This window comes from Aquarana catesbeiana, linkage group LG07, assembly GCF_042186555.1.
Source record: "Aquarana catesbeiana isolate 2022-GZ linkage group LG07, ASM4218655v1, whole genome shotgun sequence".
Taxonomy (NCBI): Eukaryota; Metazoa; Chordata; class Amphibia; order Anura; family Ranidae; genus Aquarana; species Aquarana catesbeiana.
In genome coordinates this window covers 290,737,238-290,750,515 of record NC_133330.1, presented here as the reverse complement: position 1 = coordinate 290,750,515, position 13,278 = coordinate 290,737,238, and the positions used below count along the sequence as shown (strand labels likewise).

At 42.2% G+C, this 13,278-nt stretch overlaps 1 protein-coding gene across 1 annotated transcript in view; it reads left to right on the top strand.

Annotated features, from left to right (window-relative positions):
• Positions 1 to 13,278, top strand: part of CZIB (CXXC motif containing zinc binding protein) — a 32,345-nt gene that overhangs the window by 5,079 nt on the left and 13,988 nt on the right. Inside the window, exons 3-6 of the mRNA XM_073593518.1 lie at positions 1,849 to 1,905; positions 4,259 to 4,340; positions 10,208 to 10,239; positions 10,350 to 10,427. Coding sequence (XP_073449619.1) covers positions 1,849 to 1,905; positions 4,259 to 4,340; positions 10,208 to 10,239; positions 10,350 to 10,427 — 249 coding nt within the window. The remainder of the gene's footprint in view (positions 1 to 1,848; positions 1,906 to 4,258; positions 4,341 to 10,207; positions 10,240 to 10,349; positions 10,428 to 13,278) is intronic.

The window sequence follows — 13,278 nt, the reverse complement described above, 5'->3', positions numbered from 1 at the left end:
GTACATCATGTTACAAATGTTTCTTCCTCTTTCAGCAGTGGGAGGGGAGTCTGGGCATACACTCTGCGACAGCTGATTGGAGGAAAGGCACACACCCTCCAGATAGGCAGAGGAACAAAGAAACTTGCAGAGCTGTACCGTGAATAGACAAGCTCTATGCTAATCTATCTCTAAGTTACCTCCCCAACACAAATTTTCAGCTGCTGTTATCTTTTGTCTGAGAACTTGTCAGAAGTTATAATGCTGATAACAAAGAAAAGGAGCAGCAGAAAGACCGGGCACAGGGCTTTGGAGAGATAAGTAAACACAACAGATGGATATGCCCAGGTCAGATTTCATGAATGGGGTTTACATCCACTTTAAATAAAGTTACAGTGCAAACGCAAAACCAATAACTATCAATTATAAGGTACACCTGTCAAGGAACAAATCTTTTTTTTTAAACTTCAAATAAACATGCAAAAAAGAGATCTGAATCTGCTACAATATCGATCCTACATGGAGCTTCAATAGTGAATAGTGCAAAAATGTATGTATTACTTCACCTGGTAATCCTGTAAATATCACACTTCATGTACTAAGGTAACAACGCTCACTCACTCCACTGTATCATGGTTGCCACACCAGGACAGGGCTGCCAACATGTCTTCCTCCCTTTATCTTCATTACATGGGGATAGTTTGCAGGTGTACAGAAGATAGCTTGAAATGAAAAATAAAATTGTTTGATATATCATTTCAGCCCATGGGAAGAAACAAGGACCCTGCATTTTTGGCAAGCTCAACAGGTATTTTCTGTACTTGCTGAAAATGTGCTTAGCATGAAAAGTAAAAATGAATGCAGCCACCGCATCTAAAGACTGGTAAGCTGCAATATAATACGTACCGTATTTGTTTTTGGGTTTAGATTTGCTTAGATTTTTTGATTTTTTTTTTTTTTTTTTTTTTTTTTTTTTCCCGCTTGCTGATTTTTTTCATTCTTTGGGTCAGCCACTAGGGGCTGCCCTCTCTCCTCTTCCAGATAGACTAGTCCTTTATAAAGGAGACCTTAGATGACCTTCTGTGATCCCTTTTCAGCTTAGGGTGAGGAAGTGTGGAGCATTGCACAATAGAACTCAATGTGATGGCATGACTACTCTTTATTACCCTTAGGGAATTCCTACGGGTTAAAGTCGAGGGATCCTCAAGTTATTTTGATGTCAATTGTAAATTATTTCAGGAGTTCAAACACCCTTCAGTGCCTACACTTATGTAAAAATGTTGTGTGTGTTTTTTTTTTTTTTTTAAATAAGGGGTGGGTTTTAGTTTCTTGACTGGTCCACATCTCTGTAGAAGTATCATAAGGGTCAGTGCCCATCTGCAGCCTCACCATTGCCATCAATGCCCATCTGCAGCCTCACAAGTGCCATCAATGCAGCAGCCTCAACATTGCCATCAGTGCACCCTGATTGATGCCCATCTGCAGCCCAGAGGGGACAAAGAGGGGGGCAGGACAAATGCCGTCAGATTACATACAGTGAGAATCTCCTATGATAGACAGAACAGTGGTCCAATGGTGGCCCAGGAGACGGGACTTCCTATTACAGAGACCGCCAAGTAAACAGGAGATTCTCACTGTATGTAATCTGAGTGCGCTCGTCCCCCCACCCCCCTCCCTGTCCCCTTCAAGGCAGCTAAAATTGAAGTATCGGCATATAACACGCACACGCTATTTGCACCCGATTTTTAGGGTGAAAAGTGCGTGTTATACGCCAAAAAATACAGTATTTATACAGTAATAATCACAGACTCTGCATTGAACTTTACCATTTACAGATGCAAACATTTCTTTTTTTCTTTCCTCTCGTAGCTGAAGTGTGGGAACTGCGGAGAGGTGTCAGACAAATGGCAGTACATAACGCTAATGGTGAGTTATACAACTTATACATATCTAATAATTGTTCCGGGACAGCTACATACACAGTTACTTCTCTGAAGATGCAAATGATCTGTCAGTGAGTGTTGGTCACATTCTGAGAATGGGGAAAGAGCACCATCAGCCTCCAACCAATGTGCTGCCATGGTTCACTGAGAGCCAATATATTTGCATACATGGAGCACATTTTTCAGACCCCCTTTACCTTCTGAGGCAGAGCATTCCATAAGGCTAGGCTCACACTAGTCTGCACCATAAAACACAGATTTTCACAGTCCGGGCTTGTGTAGTACGGTCTCCAACGGGGGGGGGGGGGGGTGCGGCGTAATGCGCGCTTCTTTTTTATTTTTTTCATCTTTATTTGAAGTGTCACTGCATAGCAGCACATTGACATGCGGTGTGGAAAAATGCAGACATGTTGCATTCTCAGCTCTTTAACAAACTGCGTGTTCAACGCACTGTTGTATTTTTCAGCACTTCAGTGCACAGAGAAAACAAATGTATTCTATGTACCGTAGCAGTGACCTGTGTTTATCCAATGATGCAAAATGCAGCTCATCACACATAGTGGGAACAAGCCTTAAGTAACCTGCTTTATCGCATGGATTTGTAGGCGCAGTGTACATATGTGGGTATTTAACTACTTGCTGAGTGCCAGCAGTACATTTATTGCTGGCAGGCAGCAGCCCCAGGCATCACAACGTACCCATACGCTGCGGTAAACTTCCTGGTTTAGAGGCAGGTGTGTGGGGCCCCTGTTGATCTTTGCTGTGATTGGACACAGCAAGAGTTTGTCAGCAGGTTGCAGCTAGTGTTAATTTTGGTAGCAAATTTTGATTTAGTTTTAGTCTTATGCCGCGTACACACCAAAACTTCAAAGTTTGTCGACTCAAACTTGCCTTGCATAGATACGGTCACAAAAATGTTGGCCAACAATTACGAACGTGGGAACGCGGTGACATACAAGACGTACGACGAACTGAGAAAAAGGAAGTTCAGTAGCCAGTGTGGCTCCTGCTTGATGCGTGGAACTTTTGCACGACGGACTTGTGTACACACGATCAGACTTTCCGACAGCAAAGTTTTGTTGCCGGAAAATTTGAGAACCTGCTATCAAACATTTGTTGGCGGAAAGTCTGACAGCAAATGTTCAATGGAGCATACACACGGTCGGACTTTCCGACAACAAGCTCACTTCCAACATTTCCCGTCGGAAAATCCGACCGCGTGTACGCGGCATTAGTCTTAAGCCTCGTGCACACGATCGTATTGTTGGCCAACAGAGCGTCAGACTTTTGTTCTAAGGGCGTGTGCCAGGAACTTGTCTTGCATACTAATGGCACACAATTGTCGGCCAACAAACACGAACGTAGTGACGTACTATGAGGAATTTCAGCTCTTAAGCGCCACCCTTTGGGCACCTTCTGCAAATGTGTTGTTTGGTGAGCATTGATTCTGAGCATGCGTGTTTGTACTTTGGACTTTTGTGTGACAGACAGACACACAATACGAAAATCTGACAACAGACCTCTGCCCGCCGAAAATATACTAGCCTGCCATCCAACATTTGTTGGTGGAAAGTTGGACAACAATTGTCTGAAGGAGCGTACTAACGGTCAGATTTTAGGCAAACAGTCTGTCATCACACAATTCCCTGCCAAAAATCCGATCGTGTGTACGAGGCTTTAGGCTTCATGTACACGGGGCGTTTTAAAACCTCCTGAACGATTTAACTTGACGGATTGTAACTGACGTTTAAAACGTCCGTTTTGCCGCATTTACATGCTGCGTTTGCGTTTTAAAGCGTTAAACGAAACGCAGCTAAACGTTTAATAAAAATTTTAAAACCCAGTGGTGATCAAATACCACTAAAAGAAAGCTCTATTTGTGTAAAAAAAAATTTAAATGAATTTAAAATAAATTTAATTTGGGTACAGTGTTGCATGACTGCACAATTGCCAATTAAAGTAGCACAGTGCTAAATAGCCAAAAATGCCCTGGTCATGAAGGGGGTAAAACGTTCCGGAGGTCAAGTCGTTCAAATAAAAACAGCGTTTGTGTTGTGTGCCATGGGTCGCAACCAGGCATTCCTGCACAAAATGCATTATTTCATGTGTTTGTAATTATTTTCTAATGGCCAGTTCTGAATGCTGAGGAACAGATTGCATTAGAGTAGACCATTTCTGAATGCAGCTTGAAGGATGATTTCCTTCTATGGAAGTGACCTGATTGGGTTATAACTGCTCTTCCTTCTTGCAGTATGTCTATGTGATTAAAGAATAGGATTTTTTATAGGACATTACTTTGCTGGTGTCAATGAGACTTTCCATGCTGTCACCTGCAGGACAGTACCCCTCTGAAAGGTGGCAGAGGTAGTGCCAGCATGGTGCAGAAGTGTAAGCTGTGCTCCCGGGAAAACTCTATAGGTGAGTTATTACACACTACATCCTAAGAACTGGGAGGAGGGGGGGATAAGTGTCTTCAAAGGAAGAGAGTACATTTTTATGAGATACATTTGAGTTATTTTAACATTTAGAAGGAAGGCATTTTGGGGTGAGTTTGTTATTGTTATATGCTTGTCTTACAAATGTCCATCATTTTCCCCTTATTGTCAGTGCAATTAACATGCAATTACTGCTGACTTAAAGTGATTGTAAATTAAAAATAACAAACATGTTATGCTTACCTGCTCTGTTGCAGTGGATTTGCACAGAGTGGCCCAGATCCTCCTCTTCTCAGGTCCCTCTTCGGCTCTTCTGCCCCCCCCCCCCCCGTTAAATGCCCCCACAGCAAGCAGCTTGCTATGGGGGCACCCGAGCCGAGTCACAGCTCCCTGTGTTCATTCAGACACGGAGCTGCAGCCCTGCCACGCCCCCTTTCTATTCTCATTGGCTGACTGACTTTAAAAGCTGGTGGGAGCCAGATGTGCCTCACTGCTGTCTCGGCTAATGAGAAGGGGAGTCCCGGATGGCCTCCTGCAACATCACTGGAGCTAGAGAGACCTCAGGTAAGTATTGGAGGGGCTAAGGGGGCGCACAGAAGGCTTTTTATCTTAGAGCATAGCATTAAGATAAAAAAAAAACCTTCTGTCGTTACAACCCCTTTAAAGCTTAAAGTGGTTCTAAAGGGTGAAGGTTTTAAAGGTAAAGAACCTTCTGTGTGCAGCAGCCTCCACCCCCCCAATACTGACAGTCACTGGCTTTCTGCTCACTGAAGATGGAGAACTGAGCAATCAGTGGTCTTTGATTGCTTAATTCTCAGTTTAAAGGCGGCGGGGGGTTAGATGCAGCATTGGGTCAAAGCTGCATCCACCTAGATGAGCATGGAGATTTTATATATATTACAGTTTACATACCCTGGCAGAATTTATGATTTCTTGGCCATTTTTCAGAGAATATGAATGATAACACAAAAACTTTTCTTTCACTCATGGTTAGCATTTGGCTGAAGCCATTTACTATCAATCATCTGTGTTTACTCTTTTTAAATCATAATCGCAACAGAAACTACCCAAATGACCCTGATCAAAAGTTTACATACCCTGGTGATTTTGGCCTGATAACATGCACACAAGTTGACACAAAGGGGTTTGAATGGCTATTAAAGGTAACCATCTGGACTTCTAACAGACCCTTGCATCTTTCATCCAGTGCTGCAGTGACGTTTCTGGATTCTGAGTCATGGGGAAAGCGTAAGAATTGTTAAAGTATCTGCGGGAAAAGGTAGTTGAACTGTATAAAACAGGAAAGGGATATAAAAAGATATCCAAGGAATTGAGAATGCCAATCAGCAGTGTTCAAGCTCTAATCAAGAAGTGAAAAATGAGGGGTTCTGTTGAAACCAAACCACGGTCAGGTAGACCAACTAAAATTTCAGCCACAACTGCCAGGAAAATTGTTCGGCATGCAAAGAAAAACCCACAAATAACTTCAGATGAAATACAGGACTCTCTGAAAACATGTGGTGTGGCTGTTTCAAGATGCACAGTAAGGAGGCACTTGAAGAAAGATGGGCTGCATGGTCGAGTTGCCAGAAGAAAGCTCTTAATATGCAAATGCCACAAAGTATCCAATACGCCAAACAGCACAGTGACAAGCCTCAAACCTTCTGGCACAAAGTCATTTGGAGTGATGAGACCAAAATTTAGCTTTTTGGCCACAACTATAAACACTATATTTGGAGAAAGGTACACTAATCCTACTGTGAAACACGGAGGTGGATCGCTTATGTTTTGGGGATGTGTGAGCTACAAAGGCACAGGAAATTTGGTCAAAATTGATGGCAAGATGAATGCCGTATTTTATCAAAAAATACTGGAGGAACATTTGTATTCATCAGCCAGGAAGCTGCGCATGGGACGTACTTGGACATTCCAACATGACAATGATCCAAAACACAAGACAAAGTCGACCTGTCATTGGCTACAGCAGAATAAAGGGAAGGTTCTGGAGTGACCATCTCAGTCTCCTGACTTCAATATCATTGAGCCACTCTGGAAAGATCTCTGACGTGCAGTTCATGCAAGACAGCCCAAGAATTTTCAGGAACTGGAGGCTTTTTGCCAAGAGGAATGGGCAGCTTTTTACAATCTGAGAAGATAAAGAGCCTCATCCACAAATACTACAAAAAAGACTTCAAGCTGTCATTGATGTTAAAGGGGGTAAGACACAGTATTAAGAACTGGGGTATGTAAACTTTGATCAGAGTCATTTGGGTAGTTTCTGTTGCAATTATGATTTAAAAAGAGTAAACACAGTTGATAGATAATAAATGGCTTCAGCCAAACACTAACCATGAGTGAAAGGAAAGTTTTTGTGTTATCATTCATATTCTCTGAAAAATGGCCAAGAAATCATAAAGTCTGCCAGGGTATGTACACTTATGAGCACAACTGTATATAATAAAATATATATATATAGAGAGAGAGAGAGATCTATCTATCTATCTATCTATCTGTATATGCACACACTGTGTGTGTGTGTGTGTGTGTGTGTGTGTGTGTGTGTGTGTGTGTATATATATATATATATATATATATATATATATATATATATATATATATATAGGGGGGGGGAAAGTATTCAGACCCCCTTAAATTTTTCCCTCTTTGTTATATTGCAGCCATTTGCTAAAATCATTTAAGTTCATTTTTTTTCCTCATTAATGTACACACAGCACCCCATATTGACAGAAAAACACAGAATTGTTGACATTTTTGGAGATTTATTAAAAAAGAAAACCTGAAATATCACATGGTCCATGATGCAACAAGTTTTTAACACCTGGATTTGGGGATTCTCTGCCATTCCTCCTTGCAGATCCTCTCCAGTTCTGTCAGGTTGGATGGTAAACGTTGGTGGACAGACATTTTTAGGTCTCTCCAGAGATGCTCAGTCAAGAACAATTACTGAGTTGTTGTGAAGCCACTCCTTCGTTATTTTAGCTGTATGCTTAGGGTCATTGTCTTGTTGGAAGGTAAACCTTCAGCCCAGTCTGAGGTCCTGAGCACTCTGGAGAAGGTTTTCATCCAGGATATCCCTGTACTTAGCCGCATTCATCTTTCCCTCGATTGCAACCAGTCGTCCTGTCCCTGCAGTTGAAAAACACCCCCACAGCATGATGCTGCCACCACCATGCTTCACTGGGGACTGTATTGGACAGGTGATGAGCAGTGCCTGGCTTTCTTCACACATACCGCTTAGAATTAGGGCCAAAAAGTTCTATCTTGGTCTCATTAGACCAAAGAATCTTATTTCTCACCATCTTGGAGTCCTTCAGGTGTTTTTTTAGCAAACTCCATGCGGGCTTTCATGTGTCTTGCACTGAGGAGAGGCTTCCGTCGGGCCACTCTGCCATGAAGCCCCGACTGGTGGAGGGCTGCAGTGATGGTTGACTTTCTACAACTTTCTCCCATCTCCCAACTGCATCTCTGGAGCTCAGTTAGTGATCTTTGGGTTCTTCTTTACCTCTCTCACCAAGGCTCTTCTCCCCCGATAGCTCAGTTTGGCCGGACGGCCAGCTCTAGAAAGGGTTCTGGTCGTCCCAAACGTCTTCCATTTAAGGATTATGGGGGCCACTGTGCTCTTAGGAACCTTAAGTACAGCAGATTTTTTTTTGCAACCTTGGCCAGATCTGTGCCTTGCCACAGTTTTGTCTCTGAGCTCTTCAGGCAGTTCCTTTGACCTCATGATTCTCATTTGCTCTGACATGCACTGTGAGCTGTAAGGTCTTATATAGACAGGTGTGTGGCTTTCCTAATCAAGTCCAATCAGTATAATCAAACACAGCTGGACTGAAATGAAGGTGTAGAACCATCTCAAGGATGATCAGAAGAAATGGACAGCACCTGAGTTAAATATATGAGTGTCACAGCAAAGGGTCTGAATACTTAGGACCATGTGATATTTCAGTTTTTCTTTTTTAATAAATCTGCAAAAATGTCAACAATTCTGTGTTTTTTCTGTCAATATGGGGTGCTGTGTGTACATTAATGAGGAAAAAAAATGAACTTAAACGATTTTAGCAAATGGCTGCAATATAAAAAAGAGTGAAAAATATAAAGGGGTCTGAATACTTTCCGTCCCCACTGTATATATATTATTATTATTATTTTTTTTTTTCAAAAACCATATTTCTCTTTTGAGTCCACAGCTACAAAAATCAGGTACTTACCAGTGTCTGGGGTCCAGCGCTGTCTCTTTCTGCAGCCAGTTCTTCTCACCACCATGGGTCCCAGTCCCACCATCTTGGATATGGGAGCTGGTTGTAGCTTCTTAAGGAATTGCAGCTGGCTCCCCACTGCTAATTCATGAGCCCGCGCGATGCTTTGTGAATGGTCCTGCAGTCTCTTGGACCATGTAATGTCCCCTTTTTCAGGAGACTACGGGAGGTCTGGGAAAGGGACATCAGCCTCGCCTAGGCAAGGATTGCAGAAAATAAACACTACGCTTTAAAAAAAAGACAGGAGGAGGGAGGGAGCCAGCAGGATTTCACTTTATGAGTAAAGGTCCATTTTATTGATGTGTTATTGAATACAGAGCTGGATTATTTTGTGTCTTTTATATGTGTACGGAGCTCTGCTTTATAACGATTTTCCAAGAGATTGTATTGTCTCTGTTCTGGCTGATCTGCTCTGAATGAGTGGAATAATAAAGTGCAATCGTTGTGCAGCACTTATAAGCTAGCAAATTCTGCATATGTAATGAGCAAATATGGCTGCTCCATGTTCATACAGTACAGTATGTAAATACAAATGAAAAGGATCCAATACAAAAATGCATTTTTTTCTGAAACTTTAAATACAAACTGCAGCCAGATATAAAAAGACCAATCTATGCAGTTTTGTTTCCATTTAAACATAAATGTAATCATTTTTTTAAAGTGGAACTAAGCCCCCCTACCCTTTTTTAGCGGAGAACAGAAAAAAACAAGGAAAAGGGCCGCCACTGAGTATGTATCAAATATATTTATTAATAAAAAACAATATCCACTCACATGTAGGACTGAAGTGTAGAGTTCAGGTACATCTCCCACAGGAGAAAGAGCGGAGGACTACAGGTGGCAGCAAGTCCGGATATACTGACATCACATCTGGTAACCTGGAGATGAGCTGCAGTAAGCCAACATAGTAGACCAAAGGCACACCAAATAAAGGATGGTGTGGTATTGCGCCTTTTTTACTTGTATAATTAGCTGAGAACAGAGCCTGGCTTAGCCTTTTTCACATCTGCAGTTGCCATGCTGCTTGCACATGTGGTCATCTATAACACCAGCCATTTGAGGGCTTGAAATTTCCATTAAGAGCTGATATAAGCACACTGGTAACAGGTACAGTTATCACCATGCCTTGGATGTATTTTTTGGGGGAAACAGTTAATTCAGCGCATTTAGTTTCACTTAAAATACAGCGAGTGTAAGTACCTGGTTTTGTCTTTACACCAGCCTCCTGAATTCCCGTGTCTAAGCGGTGCTCTGATTGTGAGACAGAAAGGAGACAGCACCAGGAGGCAAGCAGACTGTGCTTACCCTAAACATGGTGACAGAAGGAAAGAGAAGGGAGCAGAGGGATTACCTCATCAGTCTGCTGCTGCTCCCTTCTTTATCCAGTCAACAAGCTAGGGGTGTGTTCTCGATCAAGCTGTCCTACTGCTGCAGTGGTGGTTGAGGACCTGACCTCCTTCTAAGCAGTTCCCATATGTGTTTTAACTCTATATTAAGAAGCTTGCCTGGTGTTCAGCTACGTGCAAACTTTAACAAGATTGGAAATTCCCTTTTTTTTCTTTTTTTAATACAGATATACTGAGCACTTCCATGCAGCCGTACAATGTAAGTACCTGAGGGTCAGGATGTTGCTGTCCTATCTTGGTTTGGGATGGGTACCACTATCTGCTGTTGCTGAACTCTACTTTCATGCTGTTGTTTTTGGTTTTGCTCAGGCTGCAGACAATGAAAAATTTAAGACTATAGTGGAGTTTGAGTGTCGAGGACTGGAACCTGTAGACTTTCAGCCACAGGTAACTGAAGCAGATAGAGAATTCAAAGTATATATTGACCCATTATTATTATTAATATCCCTGACATCCGACCCCAGTTATTTGGGGAAGGTGGCAATGGGGATCTGCACCAAAATACCTGCTTTAACCACTTGCCGACCGCCCTACAGCAGTGTTACTTCTACGGAGCGACAGCTGTGCACCAAATAACGTATATATATATATATATATATATATAATATATATATATACGTGATTCCAGACTTCCGGGTATGGGGCGCACATGCCCACTACCGGCTTGCTTTCGCTTTGATTAAACACAGTGTAAGCCAATGGACGGGTGCCAGGTGCTCGATGTCCTCCAGCTACTGCCAGTTGTCAGGCAGAGAGAGGAACTGTGATCTGCATATGTAAACAAGGCAGATCGCAGTTCTGACAGAGGGAAGAAATGGAGTTTGTGTCCCTGCAAAGGAATAAATTTCATCTTTTACCCTAGTAAAAACACCACACAGTGTAGAAAAACACAGGCTAGGCACACAGTTAACCCTTTGATAGCCCCTGATATTAACCCCTTCCCAGCCAGTGTCATTAGTACAGTGACAGTGCATATTTTTAGCCCTGATCACTGTATTAGTGTCACCGGTTCCCAAAAAGTGTCAGAACGTCTGCCACAATATCATAGTCCCGCTATAAGTCGCTGTTCACCACCATTACTAGTAAAAAGATAAATAAATAAAAATATCCCATAGTTTGTAGATACTATAAACTTTTGCGGAACCAATCAGTATACACTTATTGGGATTTTTTACCAAAAATATGTAGCAGAATACATATTGACCTAAATTGATGAAGAAATTCGATTTTTTTTATTGGATATGTTTTATAGTAGAAAGTAAAAAAATATTGTCTTTTCTGTTTTTAAACTTTTGTCTGTTTTTTTTGTTTATAGCGCAAAAAATAAAAAACTCAGAGATATCAAATCCCACCAAAAGAAAGCTCTATTTATGGGGGAAAAAAAAGGACCTCAATTTTGTTTGGGTACAGCATCGCATGACCGTGCAATTGACAGTTAAAGGAGACGTACAGCCAAAGCTCGTTTGGCTGTGCTTCTTCTATTGATCACAGGAGTCCAGTTTGTTTTGCACTCCTGTGACCCATTTTCAGCAGACAGCGGGCTGTAGTCCACTGTCAGCTGACGCCACAGAGGCGGTCCAGGCTCAGGAAAGATCGCAACCATATGGTTGGGATTCGTCAACATGCCTGGACCGGCACCTGGCTCAGCCTCTCAGTGAGCCGCTGAGAGCCTAAGGCTTGCCATGCACTATACAATTTTTTTGTTCAACTTTCGTAAACTTTTTAGATTTACCAAAACCATATAATATAAGGTCAAACCTAAACCCTTTCAATTTGTATGCAATCAGGCAGGCCCTTGCACGATGTAGTTGAAGGTAAATCTAAAGGAAATTGAATAAGAAAATTGTAGAGTGTATGGCCAGCCATATCCGGCCGCTCCCGCCCCCTCCACAGCTCAGAGCTCCAATGAGTGTGGAGGGAGAGAGCAGGGAGCCAGTGACTGACAGCCACCAGCTCTCTGCTCAGGGAGCTCTGAAAGCTGAGTGATCGACGGTGTTTGATCAACCTTTAGAGCTGGCGGGCGACAGATGCTGCATCCACCTAGGTAGGTTTGATTGTAAAGTTTAAAAAAAATCCCATACTTCTCTTTTTAAAGTAACGCAGTGCCTTATCGCAAAAAATGGCCTGGTCATGTAGGGGGGTAAATCTTCCGGAGGTCAAGTGGTTAAAAACATGCTTTCCACTTTGGGATTCTGATCCGAGAGGAGTCCTATTCATTCCAATAAATGGGGGAAAAAAAGTTCTGGGAGGAAATCTGTCACATGACTTTGGCCTCAAAGTATTGTCTGCATTTTTATGCAGAAAACACACTGCAGGACACCAAGCTCTGCATTTTATCTGTAAAAAGAAATGCAGGAACAGATTTTTAATTCTAGTCAGCCAGTCTTGTGATTTATGCATCCCAGCCAGGCGGCATAACCAGGAAGATCACACTAATTCTTATTGTTCAGTATTAGTGCTGCCCGTTTTACTGCCCTGCTCATTGGTCAGAGGTGATGCCACTAACACAATTATCAGTCAATAGGCTGCATATGGAGAGCTGACAGGAAGTTGCAAAATTAACACAGGAAATGAGAGTGTCACCTGCTTGCCCATGCAGTGTGGCAGAGGTGTGAGAATTGCAAGACTAGATGAAAAAAATTCCAAATATATTGCCGGGTAAAGCAGTTCACATACCTATATTTCAACTATTTATTTAAATGCATGTTTGGAATTCCTCTTCAAACTTTTGTTTGCTTAAAGCGGCTGCTCCGTTTTTGTTCTGGATTGTGTAAATCATTATCATGTGTCTTCTAGTACATTATACATCAATTGCTGGACACACACATCAGAACAAAACAAAACGTTCCATTTCTAGGCACAACAAACATCAGCGTCTGAAATGAGAACTGTCTGCGCTGCCCCTAGCAATGAATCACATACCTCCATATACATTTCTATGATAGGTTAGGTGATACAATGGAGAATTATTGGTTGCAAAGACATTCCATACTGGACGCCCAGCGTCTTTTAGGCGTCTCATCAGATTGGTCGCTCAGCCCTTTGTACTCTTTTGCATCGACTCATTCACAGGCCAGTGTTGTGAAGAACTTAGGGGGCTGCTTCTGTGCACCTTTAGCTGATCTTCCAGAAAGTGGCCTAATCTCTTTAGTAGATTACTGATTAGTCACTCTTCCATCACCATGTCACACTGATGTAACCAATTATTGTCCATTATGTAAAGTGGGGATTGTGGAAA